Raw genomic sequence first — 22,643 nt, 5'->3', positions numbered from 1 at the left:
TCTAGCCCCATCTCAGATTTCAAAATTGAATATAAAAAAATCTGTTTGCTCTTTTGAGAAATGGATTTCAGTGCAGAATTCTGCTGGAGCAGCACTATTAACTGATACATTTTGAAAAAATTGTTTTTCCCCATGACAGTATCCCTTTAACAAAAGCATGCAACTCCCTGGCAATGCAATCTCCCCGAACCTGCTCGTGTGGACTGACCCTAAGGGGCAGATTTATCAAGGGTCAAATTTCGAGGGGTTAAAACCCTCGAAATTTGACCATCGAACTGAAATCCTTTGAATTCGAATATTGAATTCGAAGGATTTAGCTCTAAAATAGCATTCGATCAATCGAATAATCGAATAAAAATCGTTCGATCGAATGATTAAATCATTCGAATCTAATGATTAAATCATTCGAATCGAATGATACGAACGATTTTTAGCAATCGATCGAAGGATTTTTATTCGATGCCAAACACTTTAAAAAAGGCACTGGAAGGCTAATATAGCAATTCAATAGCTTTAATTTGGCGAAGTATTGAAATCGAAGGATTTTTAAAGAGACAGTACTTCGACTATCGAATGGTCGAATATTCGATTTTTTGATTTTTACTTCAAGTCGAAGTCGAAGTAAATTCAAAGTTGTAGTATCCTATTCGATGGTCGAAGTATCCAAAAAATTACTTTGAAATTCGAACTTTTTGGACTTCGAAAATTCACTCGAATTTAGTAAATCTGCCCCTAAATGTTTCTATTGCAGGGATTAATCCTTCTCTAAACCTAGGGTGTTGTGCTACATATGTACATAATTATTATGTTAGAAGAACCTGAAATATGAGATAGGACTACAGTTGCATTATAAGACTGCAATCAGACTGTGGCCTAATAATGCTATCATAGCAAGGGTATGTAGGTTTGTCCGATCTGATAACTTCTACCCATAAGTAATAAAAGTACTATTATATGTGTAGTCTTTCTAACATACTCACATGTTCTAAAATGCCTTGTATTGGTGTTATCACAATTGATGCTTACAGCTGTTGAACGCCACATCTATGTAAATACTAAAATCTGCCAGTGACGTCCCATTTAACAGAGCTTTCTGCTTTCTCTGTAAGCAATATTTCACCCTGTATAAGCTTAGCTTTGCCAAATGAATGTGTGTGATCTGATAACGCTTTGGCCTGCTTACCTTTATCTCTCAATTGCTTAATCTGTGTTTTCCCATCTCTCTCTTTCTCTCTAGCTTCTTTTAATCTGTCCCCCACCTGTATGATGGAGAAGAGCACTGTTTGTAGAAGACACAGAGGTCCCTTTTGTTCTTGGAATGGGAACATTTATAATAAAGAAAGAAAAAACTACCACCATTAATAATGTTGAAAGATGTTCTGTGATTGCATGATTGAGATGTTAGCAAGGGCTTTTCAATGGAAGGCACTTGTATGGAGGAGACTAAAGAGCGAATGCTTTAACTACATGTATATATTCACATTCCATCAGTAACAAAGTACCCGCAATTAACTGACTTGGCCTATAATTATGTTAAATGATGTCTGTATATCTAATACAGATAACTGCACAGCTATAGGTCAGTTTTTCAGAAGCCATCTAATACTAGTTTCAGGCTATTTCCACTGTACAATGCAGCAGTTCTCTAAAGCATTAGATTTAAAATTAATTAAGAACTTTCCTTCCATGTACCTACATAAACCCTGCTAGGAATTGGATTATTTAGATGCTTCCTGCATATTTCATGCAGTGGACCTAATAATCTGTTGGGTGTTTCTAAATCCACTCTACTCTACTTATAAAACTGAGATGGGGGCAGTTTCTATTTAATAATCTGCAAACGATACCCAATATAAAAACAAAAACAAACCATGGAAATTCTTTTGCTGTAGGCTATAAGTGGAAATCCTAGTGTGGCTGTTTATGCAACTGATTGTTCTGTACTTCTCCTGTATTGTATAAGTGACCCCAAGATTTACAAGTTCAAGTTTACAGGCAGTATGCATCTTGTCACTGCTTGAGCTTTGATGTTGATCAGTGTATGGCTCAGCAGGGGATTTTACTTTTTTTTAATGTTTGGACGTCAGTAGCAGAGACTACAACTTTGAAAAGCACAGAAGAAATGATTTTAGAATGATTCTAGAATGGAGAAAAAGTCATGGCCTGTACTTGTTTTATTCAGAAAGCTCTGTAGTTCTCTAATGTGTCTACAGGAGTTCTCCTTTAACAGAAAAATGTGAAGGTGTGTTTCTAGGAGGCAAATGTATATTCTGTAGAATAGGCAGGGTAAAAAAAACAATATTACATTAGCCAACATTTAGTTGATACAGTACCTGCCTTTCTCACACAATTATTTCTTATTATTCTGAATCTGAGCCTGATAAAGGAAAAAAAGTGTACAAGCAATGGGTCACTCAACTTTGAGTTGAAGCGGTACCAAATCAGGTATGTGGGTCATGTTTGACAAGATTTCTTCTATTTTGCAGATGAGATTGTTAGAAAGTTTCTTTGACAAAAAATAGTTCCTTAGCTATAGGAATGATCCAAGGCATTTAAGAGGCTGTTAGTTCTGATTGAAGCTTATTCGATTAAAACATCAGTTTGACTGGGAAGATGAATCAGAGAAGCTGTCAGCTCACGTAACTGTTTTTATCTAATGTATCCAGTAAAAACTACAAAGGGACTTGAATGTGTTTCTCGGGATGCTAATTTAGAAATTATTTCTGATTCTATACAATTATTATTAGCCCAGGAGTGTATAGACTAAAATAACCTGGTCTGTTAGTCCCTTATTCCTAATGTGACTAGCCAAGTATTGCATGTGTTTAAGTGTAATACTGGTGACATTTTGTCTCTTTAATTTGACCATATTGACTGATCAGACAATGTAGCCATTGGAAGTTCCATGCTATACCAGAGTTCTCTAAGATGGGTGTGCTGGTGTAATACTGGTTTTGCCTGTGATCCAGGACTTCAAACTTGTCACCATCTTGGAAAGTGTCTGTGACACTCACATGCTCAGTGAGTAACTGTTGAGAAGCTAAACTTAGGGGTCGTCACTAATTATCCAGCAGAAAATGAGGTTCCCCTGTAATATAAGCTGATGCTACAGGGCTCATTATTAAATTCTGATGCTAATTGCACTGGTTATCTGTATTAATTACTAATCAGCCTTATATTGTGACATTTCTATTCTATGTGTACTGTATATTGTGAGTAGGTCCCTAAGCTCAGTAAGTGACAGCAGCACAGAGCATGTGCAGTGAACCAGCAGAAAAGAATAGGGGGGGGCTTTGGGCCATAGTCAGAGACACAGATCTATCCTGCTAAAAGGCTTAGGTTGCCTGGGGATGGCACAGAAGCCCAAAACATAATTTACAACATTTCTAGCTACTGCTTTAGTTTAACTTTCCTTGTCCTTTAAGCCGAAGGCAGGAAGTCTAATAGAGAAGCCCATGTGTACACAATAGAAGAAAAGAAATGCAGTGTTTCTCAGAGCGGCACTACTTTGAGGGGTTATCATACCCAATCTGCGCCACCTCAGTTACCACCTTACTCCTGTGCTTCTACTAGTGAGCAATATAGTAAGCACTTAGTTGGTGAGAGTGGCAATACACAGGGGTACTAGTTAGAGCCTTCAGCGCATGCACACATATGTAAAAGATTGATAACAACAGCAACTGGATGATATTGACTGGCCACAGACGCAAAGATCCGATCATACGATCGGACTTTCCCATCCCCCAACCTGCCACTAACCATTCAGATCAAATAAAGTACAAAAGAACAGATCAGCCGATGTTCTGCCCCTGACAGCAATCACACGACAGTTATGTCCGACCAAAGTTAGTGACAGTCTCCCACTGAAAATCGTACGATCGGCAATACACGCAGAGATATTACCCCCAGCCGACAGAAATATTTTAACCTGTCCAATCGACCAAACGACCAATCTCCGCCGGACGAAAAATGACGGGACTCTACACGCGGTCTGAAAATCGTACAAACCTTGATGCGAACGATCAGATCTTTGCGTCTATGGCCAGCTTTACAGTATATTCACTTAGATGCTGCTCCCTGGATGTTTGCAGTATCTTCATGACAAGTGTTGCTGAAGTTTGGTTATGGGCTTGAAATGATATTTCTCCCCTGAAGACCAGTTTAACATTTTTATCTTGTATTTCTTGTTTAATGTTATAAATATTATGCAAAACCTTTGAGCTATCTGTGAACAAAGGCATTTATTTGTACAACAGTTCACATTAGCACATCCACACATCTCCATTACATTAAGGTACCGAGGTCATGTTAAATGTGGTAAGCTTATCTGAAACCAGCTTCATAACTATTAGACATGTTTGTATAAGGCACACTGGATTAAAACCAACATTACCTCATTCTTAGTGGCCACGTGCCTCATTTACCTTCAGAGCCACTTTAATTGCACATTGAAAATGAAAGGACTAACACAGTTAATGAAGAGTAAGTATAAATATTTAGGAAGGTCTCAAAGCAGATTAATAGTTTCATGGACCTTCCCCATTTCCCCTCCCCCCAAAAAATTGTTCTAATTACCTGTTCTATTCTAATCAGCTGTGCTTCCTTTTCTTGGCAATGATCCTCTGTTTATTTTCCTTTCTAAAAGAAATGTAAATGATAAAATGAAATGCATATTTACTTTCTAAACATAAAGGACCAGCATTATGTTAATTAATACCTTTCTGTAATTTTTTGAATAAAAAAAAACCCCTGATCAGTTTGACGTGTGGATATTTTGTGTGTAATATTTGCAAGCTCTGTAAAATGAGGGGGAAAACACGACATATCAAGATGTGACAGTCCTGCTTAGAGGGTGCCATCTAGAGGGTGTGGAAACATATCAACAGCACAGGGACTGGGAATGAAATAAAATAGGGTGTTGTTAGCCAATCAAAATTCTGCCCTCACACAAAGAAGTGCAGTTTCCTGTCAGGTCTGCCTAACTGCTGCCAATCAGCCCTAAGACTGGTATTAGCTAGCATCCTACAGTGCCACAAGTCCCGCTGGATCTCCTGCACAGCCTGGGAAAGCAACCAGGGTAAGTCAGAGCAAACCTCTAGTACCGCAAGAACACAAACAGCACCTTTTAAAGGTGTATAATGCAATGGCTATACATGAACTTAGTCAGCTTTGACTGTACACTAAACAATGACCACCACTGGATATCAATTTATTAAGAGAAAAAAGTGGTAAAACCCCCCCACTTTCTTTAATACAATATAAAAATGAGTAACTTGTGAACACAATTAGTATGGCGTTGATTTGTAATTAGTGAGTTGGTGTACAGAAGTTCATTAGTCAGTTAAAGTGCCAGTGCTTAAAAAGTCCGATCAATACCCGTGACTGTAAAATGAATTATTTATTTTTTAAAAATAATCAATTAATTTAAAAACTGTACCCTTGATTGTAATATAATAAGTTAAATTGAATTAATAAAATTGCTTAAGTGTACCTGCTAGACAAATAGCAAATATATTAAATTACCATTATAAACTTAAATTCATTAACATAAAGTGCTAGTGCAAGTGTAATAAGTTAAAGGTGAATTAATTAAGTATAAAGGTTAAAAAAATGTTTCCAAGACCGTCATTTGAAAATGACATAGGAAAAGGAAAATGGTAGAGGTGGAGAGGTCCCAAAAACTTCTATCAGATGATGTTTCTATGCCCTGGGATTCCACACGATGAGAAAGTCAGACACTGGGGACTGTGGTCTCAAAATAACCCTATCTATCTCATTGTGGAGAGGCTAAACTCAACTATAAAACCACAGATCCTTCAGTGTCATTAAAGGGGAAGGAAACCTAGTTGGTGCAAAAACCCTCCCCCCTCCCATTTGTTGCCCACCCTCCCTCCTCCCCCCTGGCCTACCCGTCCCGCTGGGCAAATGCCCCTAACTTGTTACCCTTCTGCGCAGGTCCAGTCCAGGGAGTTCACAGACGACATCTTCTTCCACGCGATCTTCTTCCTGCTTATGAACGGCGCATGCGCAGTGGGAGCATTTCGCCGGTATGATCTACTGCGCATGCACCAAAAGACATCGTGACTTTTGGCTCATGCGCAGTAGATCCGTACCGGCGAAATGCTCCTACTGCGCATGCGCCAAAACGCTGTTCAAAGCAGGAAGAAGATCGCGTGGAAGAAGATGTCGTCTGTGAACTCCCTGGACTGGACCTGCGCAGAAGGGTAAGTAACAAGTTAGGGGCATTTGCCCAGCGGGACGGGTAGGCCAGGGGGGAGGAGGGAGGGTGGGCAACACACGGGAGGGGGGAGGGTTTTTGCGCCAACTAGGTTTCCTTCCCCTTTAAGAGTAAGAGGAATTAGAGAAGAGGAATATCAAATGCGGTACTAGGAAGGCTGACCAGCGCTCGATTAGTTAAAACCGTTTCTAAAAAGGATTGGTAGAGAGCAAAAAGTTAAAAATCAAATTTAAAGTAGTAGACTCTGCCGACTCGTTTCACTTAACAGCTTTATCAAGGCAAAAAACTTTTAAAGTTTTGTTTATTGCAGACTATTAAAGAAAGTGGGGGGTTTTACCACTTTTTCTCTTTATAAATTAATTAATAGCAGTAAATTATACCTCCCTCTCTCTTAAAGGTGATTAAAGGTGAATTTTCAATAATAATAGGTCTGTCTCTTTTTCTTGTTAGTCACCACTGTATATCATTAATAATACATGGCCCTTTTCCCAAGAAATGCAACTTTGTAGGGAGGTGCCAGCCTATAAAACATATGACAGGAGGTAAATATGATGTAGTTAGAATTACATATGGGTACATATGGTATGGTGGTTTGCCAATTTTAAGATCATAACTTTGTAAATAAGAACCATGCATTGAATAGAATACATGCACTGGCACAGATACTAAATTACTAGTGTATCAGGACCACTGATCAGTACTATAACTTTTGTATTATTTATAGCTTATTTGGTCAGATTCAGTTTCAATTCCGTTGTAACGCAGAACAGCTTGACATCACAGGGCAGACAGGTGTATAGGGCAAACTCCACTGACATTTTACTGACTGACAATGAACTGACTGGTTTATTAGCACATTAATTAAACTAGTTATATAAAGTACTAATTATTATAGTGACGTCAATTGTGATCTATTTACTGAATATATCAGCAGGCCCGTATTAATGGAAAGGCCACCAAGGCCTGGGCCTAGGGCGGCAGGATTTTAGGGGGCGGCATGAAGCCCAGCCACACCTGAATTTGTTTGGAAGCTCTGGAGCTGATCATGAGATACAATAGTTTTTTTTAAATTTCCCATGCACCAATCCCCAGTGATCCTGGCCTGATGATGACTATTTGTGCATGAGCACAAATGAAGTAGAGGGGACAGGGGTGATGAACAGCAGAAGGCCTAGGGGTGCCCCATATGTAAATCCGGCTCTGTATATCAGCAAACTCCTACATGAACATCCCAACAGTGGAATGACTGATTATTGGGTCCAACAGCAAGATCTCTGGGCCCATAAACTTGTGAACAAGACATTTTCCATGAACAAATAGAAAATAAGGAATTACTAGTCCCATAGGGCCCCCAAGAGTTGCAGAGTCTGTTCCCTGTAGTTTTCCTCGTTTTTCAGGCAAATTATTTGAGAGTTTGTATCACAGTAGCTGTTGCTATAAAAACCACAACCATGAATTTCAACCTTTTGTCCTCCACAGCTGGAGTGATGGACCCTTGAATTGGCAGCCTTGGTGGGCCGTGAACACTGCAGTCAGAGTAGATATCTCAGCTGCCTAGGCCTATCACGTGTGTGCGCAAACTACCAACTGATTGGGGCTGAGCAGCCGCTGTTGACAAAGTGTACAACCAATCATTGCTGATAAATAGATATTAAGATGTTACATATGCTCGAGGCAGCAATAATAGTCTTTTTAGCTCCTAGTATATTGCTTACGTTGTTGCTTTGATAGGGGTACATAAATATATTGGCAGTACACATACCTCCCAACTGTCCCATTTTGAGCAGGACAGTCAATCTTTTGACAGCTCAACCCGCAGTTCCGGATTTGTACTGATAAGTCCCAAATTTCTCTTTGATCTGCTGCACTGAACAGCCAGAAAAAGATAAAAAGTTTCTAACTTAATTGACTCTTGGGAGAGAGCCCAGAGTAGATACTTAAAATACTTTTATAACAGTTTTAGATAAGAAGTTAGACTCCCAGCTTAAAGGGCAATTCACCTTCATTAGCAAAACTGTAATAACAAGGACCGTCCCTCTATTGGATAGGAAATAGACGATTCATATGGCAGTGAGCTAGTTTCTATCCCTAGAAAGGACCTAATGCCTCTAGTGGTGAGGTACCAGGAAAGTATAGGAATTAGTCCAGTCTATAATGACAAAGCTAAATGCCATCCAGTACAAGGACCTTCACAGTAAGGTCCCAAATAAGGATAGACTCTAGTCTGTTCTAATAGAGCTAGCTATTTCTCATCCTTATAAAGGCCCCCACAATATATTAACCTTATGGTATGTTAAATAGATAGAAAACTATTTCTGCCATTTTTAGAGATAGTACTTAGTTATTCATATATAAGATGTGTGAAATCCATCATCTGTGTTAGACTGTTTTACTGCTATTTTATATGAGGTCCAGTAAAGGGATAGAAACTAGTCAGTTCATATAAGCTAATTCCCATCCTGTCTATGGACCTTCTATAACAGTACAGGGAGCATCTGTATTAGGCAAATACCTGACAGGTCCAGCAAAGGGATAGAAACTAGTCAGTTCATATAAGAACAAGCTAATTCCTATCCTCTCTAAGGACCTTCTCTAACAGTACAAGGACCATCTGTATTAGGCAATTACCTGACACTAGGTCCAGTAAAGGGATAGAAACTAGTCAGCTCATATGTGAACAAGCTAATTCCCATCCTGTCTAAGGACCTTCTCTAACAGTACAGGGACCATCTGTATTAGGCAAATACCTGACAGGTCCAGTAAAGGGATAGAAACTAGTCAGCTCATATGTGAACAAGCTAATTCCCATCCTGTCTAAGGACCTTCTCTAACAGTACAGGGACCATCTGTATTAGGCAAAAACCTGACAGGTCCAGTAAAGGGATAGAAACTAGCAGTAACATAACTAGAGTCTTCAGGGTCGGGCGCAGGATGTGCACTCGGGCCCCTCCCCCACCCCTCTAGATGCGCAGATTACTTACCACCGCGATTTTTGTCGGGACTACCGCACTGCAGCGCGATCTCTGGTGGGCCCCGAGGGGGAGCAGACCCTGGTGCAATTGCACCCTTTGCTCCCCTGGTAGTTATGCCACTGGAAACTAGACAGTGTATATACAATTACCTGACAGGTCCAGTAAAGGGATAGAAACTAGTCAGTTCATATAAGAACAAGCTAATTCCTATCCTGTCTAAGGACCTTCTCTAATAGTACAGAAAATACCTGACAGGTCCAGTAAAGGGATGGAAACTAAGGTAATTCTAGGTAATTCCTATCCTGTCTAAGGACCTTCTCTAACAGAGCCATTGACATACACCATAGGACTGCTCTTAGGTACCAGGGTTTAGCAGTCTACTAAAAATATCCAATTCCAGGTTCCCTCTGCCCAGTTATGACCTTAGTTTATTGGTCCATACAAAATCCTTGAAATTCTAAGTCTGTCAAGGTTTGTTTAGAGCTGCCAATTGATGAATACTGTGATTCACATTTCTTTAAGTTGCTCCAAGACACCAACTATAGGGTCCAGAGGCAACCCTTTGGGGGTAACATAACATCCTGCCTATGATCTGGTGTTTTTATGTTGTTTCCATAAATGCTACTCTAAATGAGCAGACAGCTATGGTACTGGTTCACTTATATTGCTATCCCATTTGTATGGCCTGTTTCCCCTGTACCTTACCTGGCCAAAGGTGATCAGTGGAAGCCATTAGTCTGGCTATTTAATTTTTACATGATTTTCTAGTAGACTCAAGGTATGAAGATCCAAATTACAGAAAGATCCATTATCCGGAAAATCACAGGTCCCGAGCATTCTGGATATCAGGTTTGACAAGTGTAACATTGTGCAGGGTCTATTTCAAGCCAAGTAGGTAAAGTTACCTTTAAACTTCTAACTAAAAATTACTAAAAATTAACTGAAAAAGGTAATGTTATTTATAATTTTATTGAAAAATAAACATGTAGCAGGATCAGACAACAAATCTTTGACACAGCAGCATGGTATTATATAGTATAGTAAGTTAGGCTGAAAAAAGACACACGTCCATCAAGTTCAACCTTTTAAACCTATATATAACCTGCCTAACTGCCAGTTGATCCAGAGGAAGGCGAAAAACCCTTTTGATCGAAGCATTTCAATTTGCCTCAGAGGGGAAAAAAATTCTTTCCTGACTCCAGACTAGTCCCTGGATCAACTTGTACTATGTGCTATCTCCCATAACCCTGTATTCCCTCACTTGCTAAAAAGCAATCCAACACCTTCGTAAAGATATCTAATCTATCAGCCTGTACAACTGATTTAGGGAGAGAATTCCACATCTTCACAGCTCTCACTGTAAAAAACCCCTTCTGAATATTTAGCCAGAACCTCTTTCTTCTGTCAGCTGGAAAGACCTACTTGTAAATAAAGCATTACAGAGCCTATTATATGATCCCCTTATATATTTATAGAGTACATAGTATCATATCACCCCTTAAAGCGATACTGACACGTTCCTATAAAAATCATAGGAACGTGTCAGTATCAAGTAGTTGTTGCTCCCGGAATAGTTCCCCTCAAAGCAGATGACCCTCTGACACTACTAATGGATCTTCTGTCTTACTTCTGTGATGCTGTGCTGGGGGCGAAGTGATCCTTCCATAGGCTGAAGTTCTGTTTTCATTTGTAATTAGCCAATGGAAGTATTGTGCCGCCCCCAGACCAGTGTAACTGAAACAGCACAGAAGATCTTTTAGCAGTGTCAAAGGGTCGGGTCAACGCAGGTTTGCGGGGCTGGCGATGGCTTTGAGGGGACCTATTGCGGGTGCAGCACCTGATACTGACACGTTCCTATGATTTTTAAAGGATTGTGTCAGTATCGATTTTAGCTCCTCTTCTCCAGTGTGAACATCCCCAACTTGGCCAGTCTTTCCTCATAGCTAAGATTTTCCAAACCTTTTACCAGCTTAGTTGCCCTTCTCTGTATCCTCTCTAATACAATAATGTCCTGTTTGAGTGATGGAGACCAAAACTGTACGGCATATTCTAGATGGGGCCTTACCAGTGCTCTATAAAGTGGAAGAATGACCCCCCTCCTCCAGTGACTCTATGCCCCTTTTAATAAAGCTCAAGACTTTATTTGCCCTTGATGCTGCTGACCTGCATTGTTTGCTACAGCCAAGTTTATTATATTAAAAGACGCCAAGCTCTGCCTCCATTATGGATTTGCCTAGTGCAGTCCCATTAAGGGTATAAGTGGATATTTTTTTACATATGTTTTTATTTATTTTCCAAATCAAATAAATAACAAAGTAACAAAATGGAAATTTGGAGGTACATAAATTATACAAAGAGAAAAGATTCCATTGTCAATACAAGCTTAGCATTTTATCTAAAACAACAATATTTCCTTACATCATAGTTTGAAAATAATTAACAAAGAAAGACAGTCAGTTTTTCGATACTAGGGCAAAGCCATTGACAGTGTACAATGTCAGCTCTAGGTTGTTGGCATCTCAGGCATTTGTCTGTATTTGTAGTACCTATATGATGTCTCTGAAGTGGTGTCAGATACGATTGATCTAGTATCTGTAGAGACATTTCATGATATTTACTAGTAGAAAGCGTTTGCATAGTCTTTGTGTGAAATTGGAGTATCATAGCAGCTTCTGTCTGCAGAATTACTGAGGTCTATTTGCTTATAAAATTATTTGGAGTTTCAATTAATAATGTGGTCCTAATTGTACGATAGATTTGAGATGTAGTCTTAACTGTAGTGCCTCTGGGCCATAATGTATTTATTGGGTTATTTTTATCGATCTGAGAAAGATGTTGTAGAGCTTTTGTAGCAAAATGTAGAATTTGAATAGAGAGTAGGTAGTTACATAGTTACATAGGGTTGAAAAAAGACAAAGTCCATCAAGTTCAACCCCTCCAAATAAAAACCCAGCATCCATACACACACCCCTCCATACTTATACATAAATTCTATATACCCATACCTATACTAACTATAGAGCTTAGTATCACAAAAGCCTTTGATATTATGTCTGTCCAAAAATCATCCAAGCCATTCTTAAAGGCATTAACTGAATCAGCCATCACAACATCACCCCGCAGTGCATTCCACAACCTCACTGTCCTGACTGTGAAGAACCCCTTCAAATGAAAGTTCTTTTCTTCTAGTCTAAAGGGGTGGCCTTTGGTACGGTGATCTACTTTATGGGTAAAAAGGTCCCCTGCTATTTGTCTATAATGTCCTCTAATGTACTTGTAAAGTGTAATCATGTCCCCTCGCAAGCGCCTTTTTTCCAGAGAAAATAACCCCAACTGTGACAGTCTACCCTCATAATTTGTCTTCCATCCCTCTAACCAATTTAGTTGCATGTCCCTGCACTCTCTCCAGCTCATTTATATCCCTCTTAAGGACTGGAGTCCAAAACTGAACTGCATACTCCAGATGAGGCCTCACCAGGGACCTATAAAGAGGCATAATTATTTTTTCATCCCTTGAATTAATGCCCTTTTTTATGCAAGACAGAACTTTATTTGCTTTAGTAGCGTTAGAATGACACTGCCCAGAATTAGACAACTTGTTATATACAAAAACCCCTAGATCCTTCTTATTTAAGGAAACTCCCAACACACTGCCATTTAGTGTATAACTTGCATTTATATTATTTTTGCCAAAGTGCATAACCTTGCATTTATCAACATTGAACCTCATTTTCCAGTTTGCTGCCCAGTTTTCCAACTTAGAAAAATCACTCTGCAAAGTGGCAGCATCCTGCATGGAACCTATAGTTCTGCACAATTTAGTATAGAAACAGTACTTTCAATGCCCACCTCCAGGTCATTAATAAACAAGTTGAAAAGCAAGGGACCTAGTACAGAGCCCTGCGGTACTCCACTAACAACACTGGTCCAATTAGAAAATGTTCCATGTACCACCACTCTTTGTAGTGGTTTTTGTATCAAATGCTTTAACAAAGTCTAAGTAAATCACAGAATCGAGGTCTCTGCCATCCCAGAATCGAGGTCTCTACTTACCTTCTCATAAAAAGAAATTAAGTTAGTCTGGTTAGATCTATTACGCATAAAACCATGCTGGCACAAACTCATAGTATTATGATTTGCTATGAAGTCCAGTATCTTATCCTTTATTAACCCTTCGAAAAGCTTTCCTACCACTGACGTCAGACTAACTGGCCTATAGTTTTGAGTCGCCAGCATTTTTTTTTGTACAACTTTAATGCATTTCTGGCACACAGGATATGATGTAAGTGACATAAGATTGAAGAAGATCTAGCTTCATTTTGGCAGTTCGCCTGGTCTGAGGTGTCGAAGTAGACTCTGGTGAAAGAGGTAGCATTCAGTAAAATTCGCACTTTACTGAATTTGCGGAATAACGACCGGTCGCCAGATTGAAAAGACGCCTGGCGATAGACTGCGAACAAACGTTAGCGACGGTCTTGTTTGCTACCGAATTGTTCTCTACGCCTGTTAGTGAATTGTCGATGTCCCTGCGGATGGGATTTCTGGCGAATTGACGCTAGCGTTGGCCACTTCGCCAACCCCACAGACTTTAATGCATTTCTACAACAAAAAAAAAGTCATAGAGATAAAAAAAAGTCTCCAGAAGAAAAATACCCAATTACTACGATGCATTTGGAGTGAGTAAAAATTATTGTTTTTGAAGCCCATTGACTTCAATGTATTGCAATTTTTTTCGTGTTTCATGAATTTTTCCACAGTTTCACAAAATTTTAAGCGAAATGGGAGAGATTCACTATTAGCTGGCCTAATCTCTAATTTACACAATAAAATAAATATTTTGCTAAATTTATGAGAGAGAGACACATCCAACAAGTCAATTACACACTTGGCTAATTAATGTCTACATTCAATATTCACCTTATTGATTGGAAAGGTGTAGGATCATTAAACTCCAGCCATTCTGTCCATTAGATCAGAACACATATACAACAAGATTGTATAGCCGGAAATATGACAATGCCTCATGTACTACTACATTGGCTAACTTGAACCTAAACATCATAAAAATAAATCCACAGAGACAATATAAATTAGACTAAACACAGAAAAAATATATTTTAAAGATGGCCAACAGGCCTGTAGTTACACTTTACTTTACACACTTTGTTCAGTGATTTTTAAAAGCAATTTAAAAGCAATGGAAAGACTTTTACAAACATATTTAACTTTCTGGATCAAAGTCACTGTAGGTAGATATATTGACAAATAATATTTTATAAGATTTAAAATGAACACTGCAATATGCAGTACGTCAAGGGAGTTATTCAGTGCGCAGACAAATCCCACAGCATGTCCTATGCACATTGTAAAGAAAGCAAATGGCTTTTATAGATTTTTCCCTTTGAACTGGGGCATGCAACGACCCATAAATGGGAAGCAAACAGCTCACACTGTTTAAGAGTAAAGCTGGCCATAGACTAAAAGATCCACTCGTTTGGCGACATCGCCAAACAAGCGGATCTTTCCCCGATATGCCACTAACTGCATGGCTATATCGAGCGTAATTCGAACGTTCGGCCGTACGGCCGAACAATCGAATTACGATGCGCCAAGGGTCAGTTGGGTAAAAATCCAACCTTCCCGATCAATATCGTGGCCAGATAACGATCGGGAAGACCCGTCGGAAGCCCCCATACACGGGCAGATAAGCTGCCAAATCGGTCCAAACGACCGATATCGGCAGCTTTATCTGCCCGTGTATGGCCACCATTAGTCACATTTGGTGGTAACATTTTCATCAATAGATATTTAAACGATATTTTAGAGTAATCACCAGCTTCATTAAAATAAATCCTGTCACAAGCCGCAGCAGCAGCAAAGTATGTTGAGATCTAATTGTTACTGTGATATAAATATTAGAATAAACCGTTAATGAGTAGCAATATTTAAAGTGAGCAGTAGGCTTCCTACCTGAGCATTTGTGAAAGTATTTGTTCTATTAGTATGCAATGTAGGTTGTATTAGTTGCAGGGGTACATGCAGTTTAGTGCATAATGCCATCATAAACAGAAGGATAAGGGAGAGCTGGACATACCTATTGCAGTATACAAATAATAAACAAAGTATTCTCAAAGTCCAAGGGCAAGGTGCCATTGGATTGTAGAAGATCATTGATTATTATTTATTCCTGACCAAATGTGTTGTTAGTTTTTTTAATAGTCTGTTAAAATCCATAATATATAGGCTGAAATTAAAAATAGTCTTGCATCTCAAAAAGAGGAAAGAAACATTTTCAGCGATAACGGCTTTTATTTTTAAAATAAAATAGGAACGTTGTACAAACTGTTTGTGGTATAGGTTGCTTCCAACTGCTGTGGAACTGCAAACCCCAACCCTTTTTTTTAACAGAAACAGCACCTTTGTTGCCTAAATGTGAGGTATACTGCACCACATACCTATTTCCACCACAAAATCCATGTAAAGGGTATAATGTACAACATAATGGAATAATAATCATTGTTAGCCATAGCTGCCCATCAGCCGATAGCATTTACTGCTCTGAAAGCAACCATCTGTTTTGTTGCTATATTGTCATTATTCTGAACAATGGTTGCCAGACCAAAACTTAGCCTGCTGTCTGGTAACATAAACTTTACTAAACATATTCGTCGTATATCTGTCGTATATCTGTGGCACTGCTTTCTGTGAATTTGCAGCGCTAAACCATATTGCTTGATGATTAAAAATGACAAATGAGCATACTGTTAGTCCATGCTTGTGCTCTGATCCATATGGTTCAATAACATTTTTAGCTAATGAACACTTTTTTTTTCTTATAATTACTTTACCCTAACCTGCTGACCATGGGATCGGCCTATATAAAAGGGAAAATGGAAATGACATACACAAAGAATGTATACATGTATCTATTGATGCATTCATCTTTGCAATAAAAATTTTTTTGGTTGTCCGTGTTATTCCTTTTATTTCTTACCTCCATTTATTTGCATTTATCAATATTGAATCTCATTTGCCACTTAGCTGCCCAGATTGCCAGTTTGCCAAGATCCTGTTGCAAGTGCCACATCCTGGATGGAATTTATTGGGCTGAATAGTTTTGTGCAAACATTGATACATTACTTACACTACCCTCCCCTAATTCATTAATGAACAAGTCAAATAAAAGTGGACCCAATACCGAGCCCTGATGGACCCCACTAAGAACCTTACTCCAGGTAGAGAATGTACCATTAACAACCACCCTCTGTACCCTATCCTATAGCCAGTTTCCTATCCATGTGGAATAATAATCATTGTTAGCCATAGCTGCCCATCAGCCGATAGAATTTACTGCTCTGAAAGCAACCATCTGTTTTGTTGCTATATTGTCATTATTCTGAACAATGGTTGCCAGACCAAAACTTAGCCTGCTGTCTGGTAACATATACTTTACTAAACATATTCGTCGTATATCTGTGGCACTGCTTTCTGTGAATTTGCAGCGCTAAACCATATTGCTTGAGAATGAGAGAATGTACCATTAACAACCACCCTCTGTACCCTATCCTATAGCCAGTTTACTATCCATGTGGAAACAACTTCATCAACCCCAATAGACCTTAGTTAAGAAAGCAGTAGTTTGTGGGGCACGGTATCAAATGCTTTGGCAAAATCCAAATAGTTGACATCTACTGCCCCCACTGTCCCGCATCTTACTTAACTCATCATAAAAAGCAATTAAATTTGTCTTACATGGCCTTTCCTTCATAAGCCATGCTGATTGCTGCTAATAATGCCATTCACTAGGACATTTTGAACATGATCCCTTAACAAGCCTTCAAATAACCTGCATCTTTTTACTATTAATATACTTAAACAACTTTTTGGGGTTAGTCTTCAGCCGCAATGCTCTCTTCATTTCCTTTATTTGCCTTCTGGATTGCTGTTTTATAACATTTGTTATAGTGTTTATATTCATTTTGTCCCAACAGACTTGTAGTTTTTAACCCTGCCAGCCAATTTGTCCTAAATGCAAACATCTACTCCCAAGCAGTTTTTAGACAATTTGTACTCTTTCACTTTAAGGGCCTTTCCCGTGGGGGTCTTTTAGTTTACCCAGGGAAACAATACATTGTTTTTTTTTCAGGACAACCTGAGCTTTCAAAATATGCTAGAATTTTGGTTTAATTTCACTTCTGTAAAACGATATAGGCTTTTAAGTGTCTTATAAAATGAAAAATCAAGTTTCACATAGTACAATCACATATATCAGAAACATAATTTATTTTATGTATGAGAACACAGGAGATTTGTAAAGTTCTGTGTCTCCTGAATGCGCAAATACCAACTAAGGAGATAGGTAATCATCAGTGGAGCAGTCACATGGTAGGATCACATGACCGTGACGTCAGGTCCTTTCCGAGGATAGGAACTAGCTGCTACTGAAGAAGAAGGCGATTAAGATGGTGGCCTATGACGCGCAGGGACATTACCCACTGTCAGACTACTGTGAAGAAGGATCCCCGAGTGCATAGCAGGACCTCGCCTCATCCGTACATTTTCTGCATCTGACAGCCCGGGACACTTTGAGGAGTGGTTTCCTCTTGCCCCCCCCCAAGCTGTCTCAGTGCTTCTCTCCACTGCCTCAGCCCCGTTCCGCCAAGCAGCATCATGGGGGTGCAGGGCTTCCAGAAGTGGTGCCCAGAGGCTGTGGTGCCCGTGGACTAGTTGAAGTTGGCCAGGACCATAGCCAGACAACAGCACATGGCCCAGGGGTTCCCTAGCACTGGATTCAGTGGGCGGTCCTGGTGCTTGGCCGCGCAGTCCTAGCGCCCACATACCCCCCCCCCGGTGTGAGCGCACATGCGAGCCCCCTGGAGCACTCGGGAGCTGTGCTCCCCGGTAAACAGCTGGGCGCCATGCCGCCCCTAGTGTTCTGCTGCCCTCGGCCCGGGCCTTTGTGGCCTCACCACTCACAAAGGGCCCCAAACGCAGTCTCTAGTTTGTGTAGGTTTAGGCCTGGTCTTTTGGGTTATACCTGGGTATTCGTGAGTTTTCAAATTGCATTGGGGTGGGGGGCTTCTGCAGATATAATATCAAGTTACTGATAATAGTAAGATGTACGTGCTCCATTGAATTGTAAGTTACTATAATTATGGTACAGTTATGGGATCCATTATCCGGAAACCCATTCTCCAGAAAGATTCGAATTATGGAAAGGCCGTTTCCCATAGACTCCATTTTATACAAATAATCCAGATTATTTTAATGGATTCCCTTTTCAATGTAATAATAAAACAGTAGCTTGTACTTGATCCAAACTAAGATATAATTAATCCTTATTGGAAGTAATACCAGCCTATTGGATTTATTTAATGTTTACATGGTTTTCTAGTAGGTATTAAGATCCAAATGATGTACAGGTATTGGACCTGTTATCCAGTATAGGTATGGGACCTGTTATCCACCTGTGATCCAGTATGGGTATGGGACCTGTTATCCAGAATGCTTGGGAACTATTAACCAGAACAGGTATGGGAACTGTTATGGAAAATGCTCAGGACCTGAGGTTTTCTGGCTAATACATCTTTCCGTAATTTGGATCTGCATATCTTAAGTCTACTAAAAAATCATGTAAACATTAAATAAAGCCAATAGGATGGTTTTGCTTCCAATAATGATTAATTATATTTATATATATATTTGCATTATTTAAATTAAATGGAGTCTATGGGAGATTCCCATGCTATAATTCAATTCAATTATAATTCAATATACTTTGTTGCACAAAACATTTCTCCATATCTATGGCAGTTGTAGTTGGGTTTTATGGTGGGAACATTACAAGAAGAGTATGACACACAGCTCTGACACACATAGGGCAGGCAGAGTATGGCACACACAGGAGGCATAGAGCAGGCAGAGTATGGCACACACAGGGAGCATATGGAAGGCAGAGTATGGCACATACAGGGAGCATAGGGCAGGCAGTGTATGGCACACACGGGGAGCATAGGGCAGGTAGTATATGGCACACACAGGGAGCATAGGAAAAGCAGAGAATTGCACACACAGGAGGCATAGGGCAGGCAGAGTATGGCACATACAGGGAGCATATGGAAGGCAGACTACAGCTGGAGACAAGGAAACCTATCAGGATGACTCTAATATGAGCAGTTCACAGGCCCGGATTTGTGGAAAGGCCAGAAAGGCCTGGGCCTAGGGCGGCAGAATTTTAGAGGGCCGGCGTGCCGCCCAACCACGACTGCATTGGTTCAGAAGCACTGGGAATTTGCAGGAGATACAATCGTTTTTAAAATGCCATGTGCACCAATCACCAGTACTCCAGACCCGATGCTGAAAATTTCCGCATGTACACAAAGGAAGGGGAGGGGATGGGGGTGATGAGCGACAGTAGGCCCAGGGGCACCTGCATTATAAATCCAGCCCTGGCAGTTCATACTGTGCTACATACAGTAACACAATGCTTGTGCCCCTCCAGCAGTTTGCATTAGGTGTGAACAGTGTGGGCAATTTCAGTCTGAGATGTGAACAGTAAAGGGCTTTAGGGATGTCAACAATATAGGGGTTACAGGTGTGAACAGTGCAGGGGGGATTAGAGGCGTGAACTATGCAGGATTTTACAATCTGAATTTGAAGTGTAATCTGTGCAGTGGCCAGTTAATCTCAGTACTGATACATTTTAAAGATTGCACCTGGTAAGCAGGTTTTAAATGATGTATTATGAATAAAAAAGTGTTGGAATAGAAATAATGTTTCTCGTGCTAGGGGTGATGTTACCAGTTCAGATACACAGCAACCCGAATGCAGTAAAGGCCCCATGGTTCCATATGTCTTATCTTGACCAGCCTTTTCCTTGGTGCCACCCGAGCTCCACATTCTCCACTTGTACAGGGCCGCTGGTGCTTTCTGGGAAACGTGTCAATCATGTGCATAAAGGCTTATGTCTTGAGTGGGGAGAGGGTCAGAGACTACTTTCTAGTCTTAAAATATAATAACATGTATTGAATATGTTTACTGAAACTCAGTTTCTGCATTCCACGTATTTCAGAGCTTGGAGGACCATCACCTGGAGGTAGTATCCTTCTTTCATGAGAATAGCTTTCATGGAATAATTGCTCATGACTCTGAGTAAACCATCTGTAACATCCCTTCATACTACAGCTCCCATGCCCTCAAACTCAGTTGGAATGGGAAGAATGTGACCACCAATCAGTTTCTACTGCAGGACGTGTCTAAGCAGTTTGGCCTAAAAGATGAGCCACTGTCCAATTTTTGCAGCTCTCTAAGGTAAGTAGATGAAGTAGCAGCAGTGTGAACACGTCTGGTAGTGCCCTAGACCACAAGCTTCCAATTTAAGTCAATGGAAAATTCAGCCTTTTGATTAGCCTAAAGAATGAAATATATCCTATACACATACTAGCCTCTTTTAATGGAAAAGTCATTGATGTGTACCCTCATTATGGGCCCAGCATTTTGCCGATTGAGTGTTTTCTGTGCTGTGAACATACAACAAACCACTCCAAATTGCCACCCAATTCATTTCTGTAGAAATTGCTTGTGCCTGTAAATACATTATTGCATTAGCTAGCACTTGCAAGCTGTTCCCATAAGAATGAATTGACAAACATTTTGCTCAACAAAACCTTTGGTGTTCCATTACACTTATAGGAGGGAAAAGATATCATGTTATCTCACATTCTCCACAAAGTGCACACATACATTCACTTTATCCTTTCCCTTCAGTTTTCTTAGTCTATAATTTGCCTTTATCTCCTTTTTGCAGCTAAGTTTTAACCATATCCTGTCCTGTGTAGTAACCCTTTCCACAATAACTTCTCCCCACTTATTGAAATATATTTTGCAAATAAATGTAGCTGCAGCCTACAAGTGTTTACCAGCCCTGTCAAGTGATGACAGAACTTATCTTTAAAGGAACACTAACACCAACATTTTTTAACACTTAATTCATCCTCAAATAGCTATAGTACTAGGTCAGGTTTACTCAAATTTTTTTTTTAAATCTTGAGCTTGAATCTGACTTCCAAAGTTCTCCATAGCAGAAAGGTGACAGCAGCCTGAATTCCTCTGCTATGCTGAGCTTAAAGGTATTGTTCAGTATAAAAATAAAAACTGGGTAAATAGATAGGCTGTGCAAAAAAACATGTTTCTAATATGGTTAGTAAGGTAAAAATGTAATGTATAAAGACTGGAGTGACTGCATGTTTAACAGAACAGAAAACTACTTCCTCCTTTGAAGCTCACTTGGTTTCCACTGATTGGGTCTCTTATAAAACAAGAACATGAGTAGATTTTACTTTCATTCTTCTTTAACTTTTTAGTGTTTCTTATTTGTTCCATTCTCACCCCATCTATATGTTACCCCTCCCAAATGTGACCAATACCCAGAATAAAGACACACACAAAGCAACTTGATGTTAAATCTGTGTAAGTCAAAGTTTTATTGATAATAATTAGATAAACTGTGCTATTTGATCCAGAGGAAGGCAAAAAACCTCTGGCAAGCTTGGGACAATCTGCTTAATAGAGGGAAAAATTCCTTCCTGACCCCTTAACGGCGATCGGATTTGCTCCCAGGATCAATGCAAATTAAATCAAGGGAAACAGGGTGAGGGAAACAAAAGGGAATATGGCAGCATGTACATGAGCGCCTTTAAGCTACAAGGTGAACACTACATTCCATTCTATTGGACCCCAGGCAGCCTGTAAACCTGGCTTCTGCAGTCTGAGGGATGGAGTGGAGAGGAATGCAGGGTCTACGAAGTGGCTTAAAGGTGCTCCTGTCTATGGAACCATATTTAGGTGGAAAGAAAGGACATTGTGGTTGGAATTGAGATGGAGGGAATGGAAAAAGAAAGCCATATGGCAGCATACACACGAGCGCCTTTAAGCTACAAGGTGAACACTGCATTCCTCTCCATTCCATTGGACCCCAGGCAGCCTGCAGAACCCAGCATCAGCAGTCTTGAGGGATGGAATGGAAAGGAAAGCAGGGTCTACTGAGTGTCATAAGGGTGCTCTTGTCTATGAAACCATATTTTAGGTGTAAGGGGGGCAGCGCTGGTGAAATTACGGTGGAGGGAATTGAAACACAGGGGAATATGGCTACATATACATGGGAGCGCCTTTAAGCTGCTAGGTGACCACTGCATTCCGTTCCATTCCATTGGACCCCAGGCAGCCTGCAGACCCAGCTTCTGCAGTCTGAGGGATGGAGTGAAAAGGAATGCAGGGTCTACCCAGTGGCTTGAGGGTGCTCCAGTCTATGGAACCATATTTTAGGTGTAAGTGTGGCACCGCTGGTGGAATTACGGTAGAAATAATTAGGGAAATAAGGGACACTGTGGTTGGAATTGCGGTGGAGGCAACTAAAATAGAAGGGAATATGGCTG

The 22,643-nt window shown here is 40.0% G+C and overlaps 1 protein-coding gene across 3 annotated transcripts in view; it reads left to right on the top strand.

Annotated features, from left to right (window-relative positions):
• The window catches only part of septin6.S (septin 6 S homeolog), a 45,037-nt gene extending 43,695 nt beyond the window's left edge, over positions 1–1,342 (top strand). For all 3 annotated transcript variants that reach the window (XM_041574180.1, XM_041574181.1, XM_018231977.2), the window contains one exon: positions 1,238–1,342. In XM_041574180.1, the coding sequence (XP_041430114.1) occupies positions 1,238–1,247 (10 nt within the window). In that variant the 3' untranslated portion in view covers positions 1,248–1,342. The remainder of the gene's footprint in view (positions 1–1,237) is intronic.
• The last annotated feature ends 21,301 nt before the right edge of the window (positions 1,343–22,643 follow it).

Source organism: Xenopus laevis, chromosome 8S, assembly GCF_017654675.1.
Source record: "Xenopus laevis strain J_2021 chromosome 8S, Xenopus_laevis_v10.1, whole genome shotgun sequence".
Lineage (NCBI taxonomy): Eukaryota > Metazoa > Chordata > Amphibia > Anura > Pipidae > Xenopus > Xenopus laevis.
Note: the sequence above shows the minus strand (reverse complement) of the source record. Positions and strands in the feature narration are given on the sequence as shown.